At 41.4% G+C, this 20059-nt stretch overlaps 1 protein-coding gene across 1 annotated transcript in view; it reads right to left on the bottom strand.

The window, feature by feature from the left end:
* Positions 1 to 9433: 9433 nt before the first annotated feature.
* Positions 9434 to 20059, bottom strand: part of si:ch211-236l14.4 (SITS-binding protein) — a 155334-nt gene continuing 144708 nt past the window's right edge. The window contains exon 9 of the mRNA XM_059975361.1: positions 9434 to 11215. Within this exon, the coding sequence (XP_059831344.1) occupies positions 11177 to 11215 (39 nt within the window). The 3' untranslated portion in view covers positions 9434 to 11176. The remainder of the gene's footprint in view (positions 11216 to 20059) is intronic.

Genomic DNA, 20059 nt, shown 5'->3' with positions numbered 1-20059 from the left:
CAGAGGAGATTTACAAGCATGTTGCCTGGATTGGGGAGCATGCCTTATGAGAATAGGTTGAGTGAACTCGGCCTTTATTCCTTGGAGCAACAGAGGATGAGGTGACCTGATAGAGGTGTACAAGATGATGAGAGGCATTGATAGTGTGGCTAGGTAGAGGCTTTTTCCCAGGGTTGAAATGGCTAACACGACAGGCATAGTTCTTGGAAGTAGGTACAAGGGGATGTCTGAGGTAAGTTTTTCAGAGAGTTGTGGGTGTGGATATGATAGGGTCTTTTAAGAGATTCTTTGATTGATATATGGAGCTTAGAAAAAACAGGTTATGCAGTAGCAAAATTCTAGGCAGCTTCTAGAGTAGGTTACATGGTCAGCACAACATTGTGAGGCCAAAGGGCCTGTAATGTGTTGTAGCTTTTCTGTAACATGATAGATTTCACCCTGCAATTTGAGAGGGAGAAGCTAAAGTCAGTATTACAGTGCAGTAAAGGGAATTACAGAGGCAGGAAAGATGAGCTAATTGGAAGAGGACTGACAAGGATGACGACAGAACAAAAATGGCTGGTGTTTCTGAGGGAAATTCGGAAGATGCAGAATAGTTACCCTTAGAATACTTCTTTGGGATTCTTTAAGATGATGCAACCATGGCTGGCAAGGGAAGTAAAAAAAAATATATAAAAGTAAAAGAGAGGCTGTATAATAGAGCAGAAATTAGTGGGAAGGAAGTTAAAAACCAACATAGTAACAGAGAAACAGAAAACTGACAGCACAATACAGGCCCTTTGGCCCACAAAGCTGTGCCGAGCATGTCCTTACCTTAGAAATTACCTAGGGTTACCCATAGCCCTCTATTTTTCTGAGTTCCATGTACCTGTCCAGGACACTCTTAAAAGACCCTATCGTGTCCGCCTCTACCACCAGCGCCGACAGCCATTTCCATGCACTAACCACTCTCTGAGTAAAAAATCTTACCCTGACATCTCCTCTACCTACTTTCAAGCACCTTAAAACTGTGCCCTCTTGTGCTAGCCATTTCAGCCCTGGGGAAAAAGCCTCTGTCTATCCACACAATCAATGCCTCTCATCATCTTAAACACTTCTATCAGGTCACCTTTCATCCTCTGTCGTTCCGAGGAGAAAAGGCCAAGTTCACTCAACCTATTCTCATAAGGCATGCTCCTCAATCCAGGCAACATCTTTGTAAATCTCCTCTGCACCCTTTCTGTGGCTTCCACATCCTTTGAATCGTGAGGTGAACAGAACTGAGCACAGTACTCCAAGTGGGGTCTGACTGGGGTCCTATACAGCTGCAACATTACCTCTTGGCTCCTAAACTCAATCCCACGATTGATGAAAGCCAATACGCCGTTTGCTTTCTTAGCCACAGAGTCAACCTGTGCAGCAGCTTTGAGTGTCCTATGGACTCAGACCCCAAGATCCCTCTGATCCTTCACACTGCCAAGAGTCTTACCATTAATGCTATATTCTGCCATCATATTTGACCTACCAAAATTAACCACCTCACACTTGTCTGGGTTGAACTCCAGCTTCTCAGCCCAGTTTTGCATCCTATTGCTGTCCCGCTGTAACCTCTGACAGCCCTCCACACTATCCACAACACACCCAACCTTTGTGTCATCAAATTTACTAACCCATCCCTCCACTTACTCATCCAGATTATTTATAAAAAATCACAAAAAGAAGGGGTCCCAGAACAGATCCCTGAGGCACACAACTGGTCACTGACCTCCATGCAGAATATGACCCATCTACAACCACTCTTCTTTCTGTGGGCAAGCCAGTTCTGGATCCACAAAGCAATGTCCCCTTGGATCCCATGCCTCCTTACTTTCTCAATAAGCCTTGCATGGGATACCTTATCAAATGCCTTGCTGAAATCCATATACAATAGATAATAGGTGCAGAAGTAGACCATTCGGCCCCTCGAGTCTGCACCGCCATTCTGAGATCATGGCTGATCATTCACTATCAATACCCAGTCCCTGCCTTGTCCCCATATCCCTTGATTCCCCTATCCATCAGATATCTATCTAGCTCCTTCTTGAAAGCATCCAGAGAATTGGCCTCCACCGTCTTCCGAGGCAGTGCATTCCACACCTTCACAACTCTCTGGGAGAAGAAGCTCTTCCTCAACTCTGTTTTAAATAACTGACCTCTTATTCTCAATCCATGCCCTCTGGTACTGGACTCCCCCAACATCTGGAATGTATTTCCTGCCTCAATCCTATCAAATACTTTAATTATCTTAAACGTTTCAATCAGATCCCCTCTCAATCTCCTCAATTCCAGCGTGTACAAGCCCAATCTCTCCAATCTCTCTGCGTAAGACAGCCCTGCCATCCCAGGAATCAACCTAGTGAATCTACGCTGCACTTCCTCAATTGCCAGAATGTCCTTCCTTAAACCTGGAGACCAAAACTGTACACAATATTCCAGGTGTGGTCTCACCAGGGCCCTGTACAATTGCAAAAGGACATCCTTGCTCTTGTACTCAATTCCCCTTGTAAGAAAGGCCAAGATTCCACTTGCCCTCTTCACTGCCTGTTGCACTTGCTCATTCACCTTCATTGACTGGTGAACTAGGACTCTTAGGTCTCTTTGCATTTCTCCTTTACCTAACTCTACACCGTTCAGTCAATACTCTGCCCTCTTGTTCCTGCTTCCAAAGTGGATAACTTCACATTTATTCACATTGAATGACATCTGCCAAGTATCTGCCCACTCACCCAGCCTATCCAAGTCTCCCTGTATTCTCCTAACGTCCTCTTCGCATGTCACACTGCCACCCAGTTTAGTATCATCAGCAAACTTGCTGATATAGTTTTCAATGCCCTCAACTAAATCGTTGACATAAATCATAAAGAGCTGTGGTCCCAATACAGAGCCCTGTGGTACCCCACTAGTCACCTCCAGCCAGTCCGAGAAACACCCATTCACTGCTACCCTTTGCTTTCTATCTGCCAACCAGTTTTCTATCCATGTTGAAACCCTGCCCCCAATGCCATGAGCTCTGATTTTACTCACCAATCTCCTATGTGGCACCTTATCGAATGCCTTCTGAAAATCTAGGTACACAACATCCACTGGCTTACCCTCGTCTAACATCCTTGTTACACCCTCAAAAAACTCCAACAGATTAGTCAAGCATGATTTGCCCTTGGTAAATCCATGCTGGCTCGGCCTAATTCTATTTCTGCCATCAAGATGTGCCACTATTTCATCCTTAATAATGGACTCAAGCATCTTCCCCACGACCGACGTTAGGATAGTTCTCCGTTTTCTCCTTCCCTCCCTTCTTGAAAAGTGGGATAACATTAGCCACTCTCCAATCTTCAGGAACTGATCCTGAATCTAAGGAACATTGGAAAATGATTACCAATGCATCCGCAATTTCCTGAGCCACCTCTTTTAGAACCCTCAGATGCAGACCATCTGGACCCGGGGATTTATTAGCCTTCAGTCCTACCAGTCTACTCATCACAGTTTCTTTCCTAATGTCAATCTGTCTCAATTCCTCTGATATCTTATGACCCTGGCCCATCCATACATCTGGGAGATTGCTTGTGTCCTCCCTGGTGAAGACAGATCTAAAGTACGCATTAAATTCTGTTGCCATTTCCCTGTTTCCCATAACAATTTCTCCCAATTCATTCTTCAAGGGGCCAACATTGTTCTTAACTATCTTCTTTCTCTTCACATAGCTAAAAAAGCTTTTGCTATCCCCTTTTATATTCCTGGCTAGACTGAGCTCATACCTGATTTTTTCTCTCCGTATTGCTTTTTTAGTTAAGATTACATTATATCTACTGCTCTTCCTTTATCAATGTGTTTAGTCACACCCACAAAAAATTCAATGAGGCTCATAAGGCACAACCTGTCTTTGACAAAGCTATGCTGACTAACCCTAATCATTTTATGTCTCTCCGAATGTTCATAAATCCTGCCTCTCAGGATCTTCTCCATCAACTTGCCAACCACTGAGTTAAGACTCACTGGTCTATAATTTCCTGGGCTATCTCTACCCCCTTTCTTGAATAAGGGAACAACATCCGCAGCTCTCCAATCCTCCGGAACCTCTCCCGTTCTCCATTGATAATGCAAAGATCATCGCCAGAGGCTCAGCAATCTCCTCTCTCACCTCCGACAGTAGCCTGGGGTACATCTCGTGTGCTCCCTGTGACTTCTCCAACAAAAGGCAACTAAAAAAAATGATAAGATGAAATATGAAAGTAAGTTAGTCAATGATATCAATAAGGATTCCAACAGTTTTTATTCAGAAATATAAAGTGGAAAAGAGAGACGAGTAGAAATTGGATTGCTGGAAAATGATGCTGGTGGTAGTAATGGGGGACAAGGAAATGGTGGATGAACTAATTAAGTATTTTGCATCCATCAGTCCCACCAATCTCAAGACTATTGTAGTTGCTACTGTCATGCTTCTGTCATGACAGCCTCCCCGAGGACAGAAGGATCGATTTGCTTTTCCTTCAACCCACAGAAGGCAGAGTGGACACGGGGATTTGCTACCATTCCAGGCCTATACAGACCACCTCTACTCACTGTCACTCCTTACAAGAAATGCTGGCCAGCATCTTGCCAGAACCATTTACAGTCCTAAAAGGTCTCCGTGGACAACTCCCTGTTAAGAGACCATGCCACCCATGGTCAATATTCTCCACTGTTCTCGCACCGTTTCCCTGCGAAGGAAAAGAATTTCAGGACATATATTGTATACATTTCTCTAACAGTAAATGTACCTTTTGAAACACATTGCTGCAGCCCAGCATGGCAACTGTTTTTGAGACAGCATCCTTGGTACAGCGCTGTTTTTGCCCTGCCTGTCAGCTGCACAATATTTAGACAATGGAACTATTTAGCAAATGCTGATGGTGTAAAATTTTTACACCAGTAAACTAATATAAGGGGATGAAATGGGCCAAGCCCTTTGAACTTGGGTAGCATCCAAGCACCTGCCCTCACTGAGTTGCTGAGAACTTCACTCTGCTGGGCACAGAGGCTTTTAATCTGGATTTAATCCCAGGGGAAGTTTTACCTAGAGTATACAGAAAGCCAGAGCGGTACATTAACGTTACCTCCTTCATCTACATTGATCCCTTACTATTTTATGCCGTCTAGGTGTTTTCTTATCTCAGTCTATATTAACATAATTGTTCTCTGGCCTGACTACTCCAGGGCTCAGACTGAACCAGTGCAAGAGAAGCGACAGTTTGTTTAACTGTGCACTGGTTCTCACTCTGTCAGCACTGTGCGGGTGACTCAACTTTAAGAACACTCTTTTGAACTCAATGCACTCATCACTTGCATCACTGATGCTCGAGTGAAACATCTCTTCCAGCCAAGGAATGTTGGAAGCAAGAGTCATAGCTCCTGTACAGAGTAGAAAAGAGCCAATCAGCCCCTCAAATTTACTCCCAACATTTGATAAAATCATGGCTGATTCAGCCATGACCTCAACACAGGCTCCCTGGCTACAGAATTCCAAGGATTTAAGTCCCTCTACTCCATCACCATCTTAAATAGATGACTATTTATTTGAAACTAGTTCCCAGTTCTAGATACCACCACCAGGAGGAACATTCTCTCAAAATCTACCTACCAATCTCGCTCAGATGAAGACAATATCTGCAGTCAGAATTGAACTAGTTAAGCTTCTCTTCCAAAGTCAACACCTTCATCCTGGGAATCAACCTGCTGTAGCTTCTTTGCACGGAGTCGTGTGCTTGTGTGTGTGTACACATGTCGGTATGTATGTGTCTGTGTGTGCATCACACCTTGCCAGCTTTAGACCATAAAATATAGAAGCAGAATTAGGCCTGCTCTGCCATTTCATCACAGCTGATCAATTTTCAGTCTCAACCCTGTTCTACTGTTCTATTTTCAGTTCTCAACCCTGTAACCTTTCATCCTTTGACTAATCAAGAACCTATCAACTTATATTTATACTCATCACCTTTGCAATAAAGATCAAGATCAGCATGCCAATAATCTACCTAATTACTTGCATACCTGTATGCTAAACTTGTTTCATTTACTAGGACCCCCAGATTCCTTTATAACACAGTTTCAGTCTTGCTTTATTTAAATAATAATTGCTACATTGATTCTTCTAGTGGATAATATCCAAATTTCCCACATTATAGTTGTGTTTGCCAGCTTTTTGCACATTCATTAAACCTATTTATATCCCATTGCTGACTCCTTCTGTACTAATGACTGGCTAATGCACCAGTCATTATATCAATAACAAATTTATTGCAGTACACCCAGTTTTAGAGTTGCAGACTTACATAGTACACAAACGTGCTCTAATGCTCAATCTATCCATGTCAACCAAGGTGCTTTCCCGAGTTAGTCTCACTTTCCTGTGTTTGGCTCCTAACTGTTTTTATCTACATACCTGTGAAGTATCCTTCCTGTACCTGCCTCTACCATATCCTTTGGGAACTTGTTCCATATTCCCATCACCACTGTCTGGAATAGTAGCTCCTCGGGCCACTTCTAAATCTTTTCCCTCTCTCTTTATATCCATACCTTCTGGGTTTAGATTATATTACCCTGGGACAAAGACTTTGACCAGCTACCTTATCAATACTTGTCATGATTTATAAACCTTTATAAGGTCACTCCTCAGCCTCCTACACTCCAGGAAAAATAGCCCTGGCCTATACTTACAACTCAAGCCATCCAATGTCAACAAAATCCTTGTGAATTTTTTGTTGCACCCTTTCCAGCTTAATGAAATCTTTCCTATAGCATAGCAACCAGAAATGCACACAATACTCTCAAGTATGGCCAGACCAACATCTTGTACCACTGTAAGATGACATGCTATCACTTGTATTCATTGTATTAACTAACAAAAGCAATCCAAACACCTTCACCACTCTGTCTACCTTTGTGGCCATTTTGTACCTGTACCCCTAGTTCCTCTATTCTACAACACTCCCCAGGACCCTACCATTTATTCTATAAGCCCCACCCTTGATATGTCCTGCTTCTCTTCCTAATAAGGGATTCTAGCATTTTCCCAAGGCCAGGTGAAGGTTTAAAACAAATAAGATGCTAGAGGAACTTAGCAGGTCAGGCAAGTTCTGTGGAAGGAGATGGTCAGTTAAGGTTTTTGGGTCTTGACTGACAGCTGTTAGGATAACTGGCATATAATACGTAAGGGACTTGTCAGCTTTTGTCACCATTTATTTTCAAGAATCAACACCGAACCAACTTATATCAATAGCTGGATAAAGAACACACTGTAGTGAGAACAGAAAACAGGATAGGTCATACACGAGTATAAAGATTGAAGGAGGTACAATAGAACTGAAACCCCCTGGTTTCCTTGGCCAGGTAAGTCTGGGAAAACCATTCTCCAATCCCCCCGAACCTCGTGATTTGTGTATCTCAAAATCAAAATCCCGCTGTGTGTGGATGCTGTGTAATTTGCTACCTTGTTACAAATTAGTGCCACAAAATAACAGACAGTATTTTGCATGTGATTAAAGGAATTATACTTATGGAAGTTAACTAAAGGGTTAGTAAAGAGAAAAAGAATAGGGCCCATTTTAATTAAACAGTCAAATGTGCACAAGTTGGAGCTCATCTTGAACTACTCTGCCACTTATGTGCTGTGTGAAAGCACACACCACCTTCCAAATGTCGCTCACAATCCATCTCGAACAAACGGGTCTCCCACTGGGTCATATACTACGACCGGTTCTCCCCAGTGTCTTCTCTCTACATCTCCCGCCGAGCCAAAAAAAAAACCCAAGACCAACCATAGTGTCTCTCACCCAGAAAACTTCCCCCTAACTGGATGGCACACATTATCTTCAACAATAACCCAAACAGAACAACAACTCTGACAGAGCTTCTAAATGAAATACCTACAGCATAACAGTAAAGATGTGAACCAGGGCATTACAGAACATAACAGCACAATACAGGACCTTCAGCCCAACAATGTTGTGCTGACCTTTTAACCTACTCTAAGATCAATCCAAACCTCCCCTCCCACATAGTCCTCTGTTTTTCTATCATCTATATGTCTATCTACGAGACTCACAAATGTCCCTAATGTATCTGTCTCTACCACCACCTCTGGCAGTGCATTCCACGCACCCACCACTTTTTGTGTAGAAAATTCTTAATTATGACAGCCAGGCTATACTTTCCTCCAATCACCTTAAAATTATGCCCTCTCATGTTAGCCATTTCTGCCCTGGGAAAAAATATATGCCTTTTACCATCTTGTACACCTCTGTCAAGCCACCCCTCATCTTCCTTCACTCCAAAGTGAAAAGCTCCAGTTCACTCAACCTATCCTTATGCTGACCAATCTAGACAGCATCCTGGTAAATCTCCTCCGCACCCTCTACAGCTTCTGCATCCTTCCAATAAAGCAACCAGAATTGGATATTAGTGTGATCTAATCAGGGTTTTATAGAACAGCAACTTACTTCGTGGCTCTTGAACAATCCCCCGACTGATTAAGGCTAACACACCATGTGCCTCCTTAGCAACCCAATCAACTTGCAGAGCAACTTTGATCTATGAATGTGGTCAAAATCCTGCATTATCCCCATGACCACGTGGGTTTCTTCCAGGTGCTCCACTTTCCTCCCACAGTCCAAAGGTGTACCAATTGGTAGGTTAATTAATCATTGTAAATTGCCCCATGATTCCGCTAGGGTTAAATCAGGTTTACTGGGTGGCACGGCTTGAAGGGCCCATTCCACGCTGTATCTCAATAAAATAAATAAAATCCCTCTGTTCTTCCACACTGCTAAGAATCCCATCATGTAGTCTGTCTTCAAATTTGACTTTCCAAATTCAATCACTTCACACTTCTCCAGGCTCTCCAACTGTCACTTCTCAGCCCAGCTCTGCATCCTTTCAATTACCTTTGTAACTCTCAATGACCCGCTGCACTATCCACAACCCACCAGCCTTTGTGTCATTTGCAAACTTACTCATCTACCCTTCTACTTCCTCATCCAAGTCATTTATAAAAATCACGAAGGCTGTCCATTTTGAAACACCTAAACCCTGGAATAGGCATCAGCCCATCCCTGCTCTTGTGACAACTAAGCCTTGTAATGGCCACAACATCGTAGTCCTGTGTATTAACCAATGCTCTGTTCCTTGTCCTTGTTTCTGATAAATCTTACATTAAAATAGGAACACTTCAACCCATCTAACTGCAGTTTTAAACAAGAGAAAATCTGCAGATACTGGAAATCCAAGCAATACACACAAAATGCTGGAGGAACTCAACAGGCCAGGCAGCATCTATGGAAAAGAGTACAGACAACTTCTTGGGCCAAGGGTCTCAGCAGAACCAAGGATCCCGGCCCAAAATGTTGACTGTATTATTTTCCATAGATGCTGCCTGGCCTGCTGAGTTCCTCTAGCATTTTTATGTGTAGCTGCATGCAATTTTGACCTATTAACTGTCTATCTGTCCTCACGGTCTTTCTACGCACAGCATCTACCTGTACAATAATTCCCCATCTTCTGACCTAGGAATCGGGTTATCATCCCTCTGCCAAACTAGTTCAAACCCTCCCCAACAGCTCCAGCAAACCTGTCTGCAAGAATATTGGTCCTTTTGAAGTTCAGGTGTAACCTGTCCTTTTTGTACAGGTCATACCTTCCCCAGAAGAGAACAGTGATACACAAATCTATAGCCCTGCCTGCTGCATCAGTTCCTCAGCTACACATTCATCTGCCATATCAACCTATTCTTATCCTCACTGGCACGTGGCATCGGCAACAATCCAAAGATTACTACTCTTGGGATCCTGCTTTTCAGTTTCCTACTTAGTTCCGTATGTTCTTCTTTTTCCTACCCATGTCACTGGTTTCAATATGTAGCAGAACATTAGGCTGCTCACCCTCACCTTTTAGAATGCTCTGAACCCAATCTGAGATGTCTGTGATCCTGGCTCCCAAGAGGCAACATACCATCCGGGAGTCTCTCTCACATCCACACAATCTGCCATCTGTTACCCTAATTACTGATCACCCCTATCATCACCACTCTCCTCTTCTCTCCACATCCTTCAGTGCTGTGTCTTTCCCCTGGACAGTATTCCTGTTATTGAAGGGAACATCTACAGTAGTATTCCCTTCCCTCTCCTGATGGTCACCCAGATACATTGCCTCCTGCAACTTTGGTGTGACTACCTCCCTGCAGCTATTGATCACCACCTCATTCTCCTTTATGAGCGGAAGGTCATCCAGCTGCAGCTCCAGTTCCCTAACATGATCTATAAGGAGCTGCAGATGTAGCTATCAGGGTAACTGGAGGTCTTCCAGATCTCCCACATCTGGCAAGAACACACTATCTACCTTGGAACCATTCCTACTTCTCTAGTTAGTAATTCTGGAACAAATTATGTTTGAAAAGGAAGGGATATTAGCGATTTTAGTGGGATTAAAAGTGTGGCTAAATCCCTAGAGCTTCATGAGATGTATCCCATGCTGTTGCGGGAGGGTTGCTGGGGCCTTCATAGATGGTGTCAGTTAAATGAAAGACAGCAAATCCCATACCTTTATTCAAGAAGGTCAGTAGGGATAAGTGAAGGCAGTGAGTCTAACATCAATGGTAGGAATACATGCCTTTAATAATCTGTGTACTGATTATAAGAGTAGGGAGATTGCAAATATACAACATATTAGTTAGCTCCCAGCTGGAGTAGTGAGTGTGGTTCTATAGGAAAGATGTGATTTTACTGGAGAGAATACAGAGGAGGTTCACCAGGATGAAGCAATTATGAGATGAGACTAGATTTGTTTTCCTTGGGTACCTGGCAGAGGCATACAAAATTATGACAAGCGTTATTAGGGTAGATAGTGAGAAACTTTAATTCTTAACAGAGATACAAAATGACCAGAGGTTGTAAATTAAGTGGTAGGAGGGGAATTGATAGTGAATTATTTCATGTAGACAGTGGTTGAAATCCAGATGTTGGAGGTAGGTACTCTCATAACATTTAATAACTATTTAAATGAACACTTGAAATGCTATGGCATAGTAAGCTACAGGCTGAACACTGGAAATTGGAATTAGTACAGATGGGTACTTGATGGCCAACATAGACACAGTGGGCTGAAGGGCTTGCTTCTGCATTATTTTAACTCAATAATGACTGGAAATACTCAGCAGTTCAGGCAGCATCTAAGAAAAGATAAACAGGATTAATGCTTCAGATAAATGTCCTTTCATCAGAACTGTGTAAAGTTAGAAATCAGCCTTGTTTTAAATTGCAGAGGGGTGGGGCGCGTATCGAAGAGAACAAAAGTAAGGCTGGAAGCCAGGAGGGAATGGATGACACAGATGGGTATCAGCTGAGGGAGTTTGAAAAGGGGGCTTGGTAGTGGCAGGAGGGAGAAGGAAGGAGAGGGAAGATAGCCAAGGAAACGTATTCTAACTGTGACAACATTGCAACTACTGGAAGACAGGAGGATGCAGAGAAAGCTCAGTGCATCTGTGGAGAGAGAAAAACATCAAGTCACATCACAACTAGCCCAGGATTGAAAAGTAATAGTAAAGTGCAGGAGGTAGTGGATGATCTTGAACATGCATTATTATCTGGCATTATCAATTTAGTTACAATAATTTAGAAACTAAAAGTTGATACATTTGCCTTTTTATTAAATAATTGAAAAGCCTAATTTTGCAAGAAAACTGAGTAAACTGTGAAACACCAAAATAAAAAGCAAAGAATTCAAACCCTAGATATGATTGAGTAAATTGCATCTATTATGAAGCAGATGGCGCATATTTAAGGTAATTTGTAGAAGAACCAGTGGGAACTGGAAAAGAAAGAGTTGTTGGAGATGTGACAAGGGAGTTACTCTTCGAAAGAGCCACTTCAAACAAAATATTTACATGGCTTCCTTTTGTGCTGCATTTTCTCCCAGTAAGATGTTATGCCATGGGTGGTTTTATTGTGACTCTGTTATAAGTATAAGCGTTTAAAGAAATGGGGTTTTATCTGTTATGATCCTGGGAAAGAGAGTTGAAAGAGAAGGAGTTTGAGCCCTGTATTACCCAAATAAGTGACAGATCAGTAAGCATTTAGCATAAAAGAGATAAGACAATAGATCAATGAATGTATAAATAAAATTAAGAAAATAAATTTTAAGAGGCAAGACTATCAAGTGTAGTCCTGGCAAGATCATAAGACCATATGACCTTGGGGCAGTAGTAGGCTACTCAGCCCATCTAGCCTGCTCCACTATTCCATCAAGGCTGATTTATTATCTTTCTCAACCCCAAACACATGCCTTCTCCCCATAACCATTGACACCCTTACTAACAACTGTTTTAAATGTATCTTACAACTTGGCATCCACATATTGACCCTTCAGCAGAGATATTTCAATCATCCCTAGTGATAGGAGAGGTACCAGAGAATTGAAGCATAGCCAATGTTGTTCCACTGTTTAACAAAAGGCTGTAAAAATAAACCAGGAAATTATAAGCCAGTGAACCTGACATCAATAGTGGGAGTTATTGGAAGGTATTCTAAAGGACCAGGTATAAAAGTATTTGGATAGACATTGACTGATTAAGGATAGTCAGCATTGGTGTGGTAGGTCATGTCTAACCAATCTAAAGAGTTTTTTGAGGAAGTTACCAATAAAGTTGATGAAGTCAAGCCCAGTGGATGTTGCCTACATGGACTTTACCAAGGCACTTGACAAGATCCCGTATGGGAGATTGGTCAAGAAGATCCAGTCACTCAGCATTCAAGATGAGGTAATAAATTGGATTAGATATTGGCTTTGTGGGAAAAGCCAGAGTGTTAGTAGATGGTTGCCTCTCAGACTGGAAACCTGTGCCACAGGGATTAGTGCTGGGATTGTTCTTTGTCATCTATATCAATGATCTGGATGATAATGTGGTGAACTGGATCAGCAAATCTACAGACAACACCAAGATTGGGATGTAACAGTGAGGAAGACATCCATGACCTGCAGCGGAATCTGGACCAGCTAGAAGATGGCCTGAAAAATGGCAGATGGAATTTAATGCAGACAAGTACAAGGTGTTGTACTTCTGTAGAACCAACCATAGTAGGTCTTATATAGTGAACAGTAGGAACTGAGGAGTGTGGTAGAACAAAGGAATCTGGGTTTACAGGTCCATAATTCATTGAAAATGGTGACCAGGTAGATAAAGTTGTAAAGAGAGCTTTTGACACATTGGCCTTCATAAATCAAAGTATTGGGTACAGGAGTTGGGATATTATGTTCAAGTCATATAAGACATTGGTGAGGCCTAGTTTGGAGTATTATGTGCAGTTTTGGTCACTTTTCTAAAGGAAAGATGTAAATAAGGTTGAAAGAGTACAGAGAAAATTTACAGGGATGTGGCCGGGTCTGGAGGATCTGAGTTACTTAGAAAGATTGAATAGGTTAGGACTTTATTGCTTGGAACGTAGAAGATCGAAGGGAGATTTGATACAGGAATACACAATTATGAGGGGTATATATAGGGTAAATGCAAGCATGTTTATTCTACTGAGGTCAGGTGGAACTACAGCTAGAGGTCATTGGTTAAGGGTTAAAGGTGTAAAGTTTAAAGGGAACAGCTGAGGAAACTTCGCTCTGAGGATGGTGAGAGTGTGGAATGAGCTGCAAGTGCAAGTGGTGCATGTGAGCTTGATTTCAACAATTAAGAGAAGTTTGTTTAGGTATATGGATGGTACGGGCTGTGGAGGGCTATGGTCCCGATGCAGGTCAATGGGAATAGGCAGTTTAAATGGTTCGGCACAGACTAGATGGGCCAAAGTGCCTTTTACTGTGCTGTACTTTTCTATGGCTATTGATTCTTAGATAAGGGGTCCAGAATTGCTCACAATACTCCAAGTGTGGTCTGACTAATGACTTATAAAGTCTCACTTTATATATTCTAGTTCTCTCAAAATGAATGCTAACATTACATTTGCCTTTCTTACCACTGGCTCATCCTGAAAGTTATTTTTTAGGAATCCAGCATGAGGATTTCCAAGTCCCTTTGAACCTCATTTATCTAATTTTTCCCCCATTAAGAAAACAGTTTATGCCTTTATTCCTTCTACCAAAGTGCTTAACCATACATTTCCCTACCACTATATTCCATCTGCCACTTCTTTGCTAATCTGTCAAAGTCCCTGCTTTGTCAACACTCTGTCTATCTTCATATTGTCTGTGGATTCCAAGAGTTACAGAGAAATTAAACAAAGAAGGGTTTTATTCTATGGAATGCAAGGGTTAAGGAGTAAGCCATTTGGCTGCATTATTACATTCTTTTTATGGTTCTCAAGACATTAAGGAGAACTAACAGGGTGGATAGAGATCAACTATTTCTACTTCTTGAGAAACCCAGAATAAAGCCCAAAATTTTGAGGCAGGCCTTTCAAGAATGAAACTACAAATGGTTTGTCTGAAAAAGGGAGGTAGAAACATGAATATTTCTTCTGCAACTAACTGTAACTGCTAAATCTTAGAATGAGAGATTATTGATAACCAAAGAAAGGATTTGAGGGAAAAGCAGATACAGGGGGTTAGGATACAGGTCATTCTTGATCTCACTCAAAGACAAGCTTGAAGGATAAAATGACATGTACTTGTTCCTATAAGGTAAATCTTGAATGACGAACAATGTTCGAAGTACTGTAGGAAACATTGAAAGCTTAGGTGTTGAGGATTGAGTTGGAGTAGAACCACTCATCTTCAATATAGGAAAGCAGAAGAAATTCTCCTCTTCAGAAAAGCAAGAGCAAGTTTCTTATAAAAAAGATCATCACAATGGAATGTTGAATTTCTCTCTCCAGAGATGCTGCTGAGCATCTCCAGCACTTTTTGCTTTTATTGATGATGATTGTGCAGAGACCAGAGGTTATGGTTTCAAACCCTTCGCCAGAATATAATTGCCCTGAAACTCCATGAATACACTCAATGCTAATCGGTGTGGGGTTTTTTTGGTAGAAGAGGCAGTGGCCTTGACACCATAGAGAACACACTACTGCGTACGTGACATCACAGGAATCTTAACAACCAACAGACCCACCTGAAAAGGCTAATGGAGTAAGTTAATATTTCACTAAAGGACTCCAACCTTCATTCAGTACTTTGCTGGGACTCTAGGTTACATGAATGCTTAAGCAGAGAAGGAAGCAACATTGCTGTTATTGTCATCTGAAATTGAAGTGATTTTAAGATCTCCCAAACAGCTATCGATATCAGATGAGGGACCAGTGAGCAGATATTGAGTCTTGTCAATGGAAACAGGATAAAGTACACAAGGAACATTCAATAAACCCAATTTTCAGGGTTGATGATGGTTATGGCAAAGATGGAGAATGCATACCGTGTACTAGCAGTGAAACATTGAAAAAGTGGAACTGTGGTTTCTCACTATCTATTTATTGCTTGCAAGAGTACAAATACAGTGGATTCCAGTTAATAGAGGCAGTTGCTCATTTAGGACAACTCTAAAAGAACAAAACCTTATCAAGAAAATAGCTGAGATTCACTTCTTTTATTTGGGACATGGTCAGTCATGTGCAATTGTGTGGCCATTAGACAATGCACTGCACATAAAGCGAACAGTTGCATCTGTTGCATGTGCTTGTGTTGTTATCCATTTGGGCCTATGGATGCTGATTCAGAAACAAGTGATTTTTGTTTTTTTTTCTAATTTTGACTTTCAGGAAATTTTTTAGACATTTGCCAAGGTATCACAAAAGGATTTGACACTAGCTGAAATAATTAGCCCACTGAACAAAATTAAAAGCCATCTACCTAACACCACTCTTCATCAGCTGGCAGAGATAATTGGAGTGCTAAAACCTACAATTGCACACTTACTACATCAACAAGGTGAACTGTGAGAAGAATGGGCACTACACAAGGGACAACAGGGAACATCCCAAAAACCAGTGTGAAGGTAAGGATCAAGATGTTGAAAAGGCCCTCAGTCAATCATTTTCCATTGTAACTGAATGAGGTGTGTGTGTGTCAGTGGATTAATGTTAAAAATAAAACCAATCAGAGAAGATAGCCGAGAAGCTGGGACATGATGATTTTAAAGCAACAAATGGTTGCTGATGATAGTGCTGATGCTTTAAGTGCAGAAACATGAGAAGCTGCAAAACTCCCTGACTTGCTTCAAACATTTTGTTCAGATGATTTATCTGTCAGTGTAAGAGGGCTTTTATTTCTTGTGCCACACCAGATAGTTCCCTTTGCTGCAAACATGCAACAACTATCCGGTTTAAAGAAAGGAATGGATCACCTAACTGTGTTGTGCAAATATGTCAGGAGCTGATAAAAAAAAAATAAATTATTGGTTATTGGGAAAAGCATTAAATCTCAACACTTTAAGGGACTAGAATGGATAGTTTACTAATTGAGTATGATGCTAATAAGAATGTATGGATGCCTTCGGAAAGTTTTAAAAAATGGTTGATGATTGGGATAAGGAACTACAACCGAAATCAAGCAAAATTCTTCTGCTTAGAATGTTTGAGAAACATCCATCTGGAGTTTCTGCCTGCCAATGCATTATCCTTGGAGCAGCCAATGGATATGGGAACCATAAACAAATTAAAGACGTTGTATTGCAGAAAGCTGATGAACCACATTCCTGAAGCAATTGAAAAAAATATACTGGCATCTTCTTCAACAGCTAAGGAAGTGAGTGCAAGGGTTAACCTTTTACAGGCAGTACAGGTTGTCACTGATAGCTGGCAGGAATTCTGGACTGTTTCACTCAACTGCGGTTTCAAGCATTCCCGCTTAGAGTGAAAATGATTTTACTACTTCAACAAGTTGGGAACTATGCAGAATGAAGGTATTAACAATCATCTTGAATGTTACAATGAAAATAAAGATCTGAGGGATGCAATCATCAAAAACACTAAGGTGGGGAATATAAGGATGAGGAAAGTGATGAGGATGTCACAATTAGACCTGAGCTAGTGACTACATAGGATGCTAGTAAAATTATTGTTGGATTCTGACAATAGTTCATGCTGGAATGAAGCACACCAATGTACTAGGTGTCTACATTGATTTTGTTCATTTACAGTTAAAGGAACATGCCAGTATACACTGAATGAATTCACCTTTGGTAGTTATTACAAACTATACAGTTTTATAGTACTGTAGTAATATTGGCAGTTTTGTAATTTGTTCTGTATTTTATTTAAATACGCAATTTGTTACTGAGTTAAATGGTAATTTATCTTCTTTATACCTTTTTTAATTATTTCCATGAAACTTCAGATTATTGGGGCAGTCGATTAACTGGGTCAAAACATACTGGTCCTGGTATGTCCCAATTAACTGGAATCCACTGTATGTGAATGCATTCTGGGAGTTATAGAATGAGACCAGTGTAATGCTATGGATTCTGTACAGACAAGGCTCTTAACAGTGACCCTTCGACTAATTCCTGGAATCATTCCACTGTGTACAATAGCTAAGATTTTTTTTGTATTAATTGGATCAAAGATAAGAAAAAATCTTTTTCAGTCTGCTAGTAATACCAGAACAATGTAATATGCAGTATCTGAACATTTGGCATAAGTCACTAGGATCAAGCTTCTAATGAGAGCAAAGGAATTCCTTATTTTCTCTGATCCCAGAGTTCCAGCAGAGGATCCCATTTCATTGTCTCAACCTAACAAGAAGCCTCATTTTCACAAATTGACACCTGCTTTGAGTCGATGGATTGGACAATATTCAGGCACTCATCTTAGAACCTGAATGAATATGGCACAGTTGCTGACTTTATCAAGATCTGAGTGAATGAGTGTATGCCTTTCAGAACATATGGGACATACCCAAACCAAAAGCTATGGATGAACAAGGAGATTCATGGTCTGCTGAGGGCTAGATGGTATGGCATTCAAAACCCGTGATTCAGAGCTATACAGGAAATCCAGGTATGACCTATAAAGGATATTTTAAGGCTGAGAAAACAATTCCAATTGAAGTTAGAGACAGAATCGAATGCACGTCAGTTCTGGCAAGATTTGCAGGCGATTACTTCCTCGAAGGTAAAACCTAACATCATGAATGGCAGAGATGCCTCACTACCAGATGAGCTCAACACCTTTTAAGCATGCTTTGAAAAGAGAATAAAACATCTGTGTGAATCCCTGCAGAATCTCAGGGACAAGGGAATGGCAGATGAACTAAATAAATATTTTGCATCCGTCTTCTCTGTGGAAGACACTAGCAGAATGTCAGAAGTTTGAGAGTCTCAGAGGGCAGAAATGATTGCATTCACTATCACTAGGGAGAACAGTCTTGGAAAGCTGAAAGGTTTGAAGGTGGGTATGTCATCTAAACCAGACAAACGACATCCAAGTTCTGAAAGAGGTCACTGAGGAGATTGTGGAGGCATTAGTAGGGATCTTTCAATAATCACTAGCTTCTGGCATGGGAAATTGCAAATGTCACTCCAAGAAGGGAGGGAAGCAGAAGAAAGGAAATTACAGGCCACTCAGCATGACTTCAATGGGCAGGAAATATTTGGAGTTGATTGTTAAAGCTGGGGTTTTGGGGTATTTGGAGGTACATGATAAAATGGGCCAAAATCAGCATAGTTTAATTAAGGGAACATCTTTCCTGACAAATCTGTAGGGATTATTTGAGGAAATAACAAGCAGGATAGACAAAGAAGAATCAGAGGATGCTGTGTACTTGGATTTTTAGAAAGCATTTGACAAAGTGCCATGCATCAGGCTGCTTAACAAGATTAAGAGCCCTAGGTATTACAGGAAAGATACTAGCATGAATTGGTTGATTGGTTGAATACTAGCATTGGTTGATTGGCAGGAGGCAAAGAGCGGGAATAAAGGGACCCTTTTCTGGTTGGCAGGCATCGACTAGTTGTTTTCTGCCTGTGTCGGTGTTGGGCCTGTCTCTTTTTACATTATATGTCAATGATTTAGATGACAGAATTGATGGCCTTGTGGCCAAGTTTGTGGACTTGGACAGGTTAGGAGAATGGGTTAAAAAAGTGGCAGATGGAATACAGTGTCAGGACATGTATGGCCATGTACATTGGTAGAAGGGACAAAAGCGTAGAATATGTTCTAATCAGGTAGAAAGTTCAAAAATCCAAGGTGCAAAGGGACTAGGGAGCCCATGTGTAGGATTCTCAAAAGGTTAACTTGCAGGTTGAGTCAATGGTGAGGAAGGCATATGCAATTTTAGCATTCATTTTGAAAGGACTAGAATATAAAAGCAAAGATGTAATGCTGAGGCTTCATAAGGCCCTAGTCAGCCTCAGAGTACTGATAGCAGTTTTGTGCCTCTGACATTGGAGAGGGTTCAGCAGAGGAGGCTCACAAGAATGATTCTGAGAATGAAAGGGTTATCATATGAGGATCGTTTAACAGCTTAGAGCCTGTATTCACTGAATTTAAAAGGATGGACGGGGGGGAATCGCATTGAAACTATCGAATGTTGAAAGGCAAGTGAATGTGAATAAAATGCTTCAAAGTGGGGGAGTCCATGTCCAGAGGGCACAGCTTCGGAATAGAGAGCCATCCATTTATAACTGAGATGAGGAATTTCTTTAGCTAGAGGGGGGTAAATCCGTGGGGATTTGTTGCCCAAAGCAGCCAGGTCATTGAGTGTATTTACAACAGAGGTTGATAGGTTCTTGATTATTCAGGGTATGAAAGGAGAAGGCAGGAGAATGGGGTTGAGAGGGAAAATAAATCAGCCATGATTAAATGGCAGAGCAGACTCAATGGCCTGAAAGACCTAGTTCTGCTCCTATCTCTCATGTTCTTATGGACCCTGTGATCTCTGTCCCAGAGGCCAATATCAGAACACCTTTCAAGAGGGTTGTTGTTGCTCCTTTCCATGCCTTGTGGCACATCAGGCAGCAACTTTGCCATTTCTTTAGCAGTTTGTCTTTTTTGTTAAATGAGGTTGAGTTGCTAGCTTGACACTCAGCCCAGCACAGATGGAAAGCATGCAAGGAGCCAGCCAGATTTGAACCTGTGAC

The sequence above is a fragment of the Hypanus sabinus genome, chromosome 7, assembly GCF_030144855.1.
Source record: "Hypanus sabinus isolate sHypSab1 chromosome 7, sHypSab1.hap1, whole genome shotgun sequence".
In the NCBI taxonomy this organism is placed as follows: Eukaryota; Metazoa; Chordata; class Chondrichthyes; order Myliobatiformes; family Dasyatidae; genus Hypanus; species Hypanus sabinus.
Note: the sequence above shows the minus strand (reverse complement) of the source record. Positions and strands in the feature narration are given on the sequence as shown.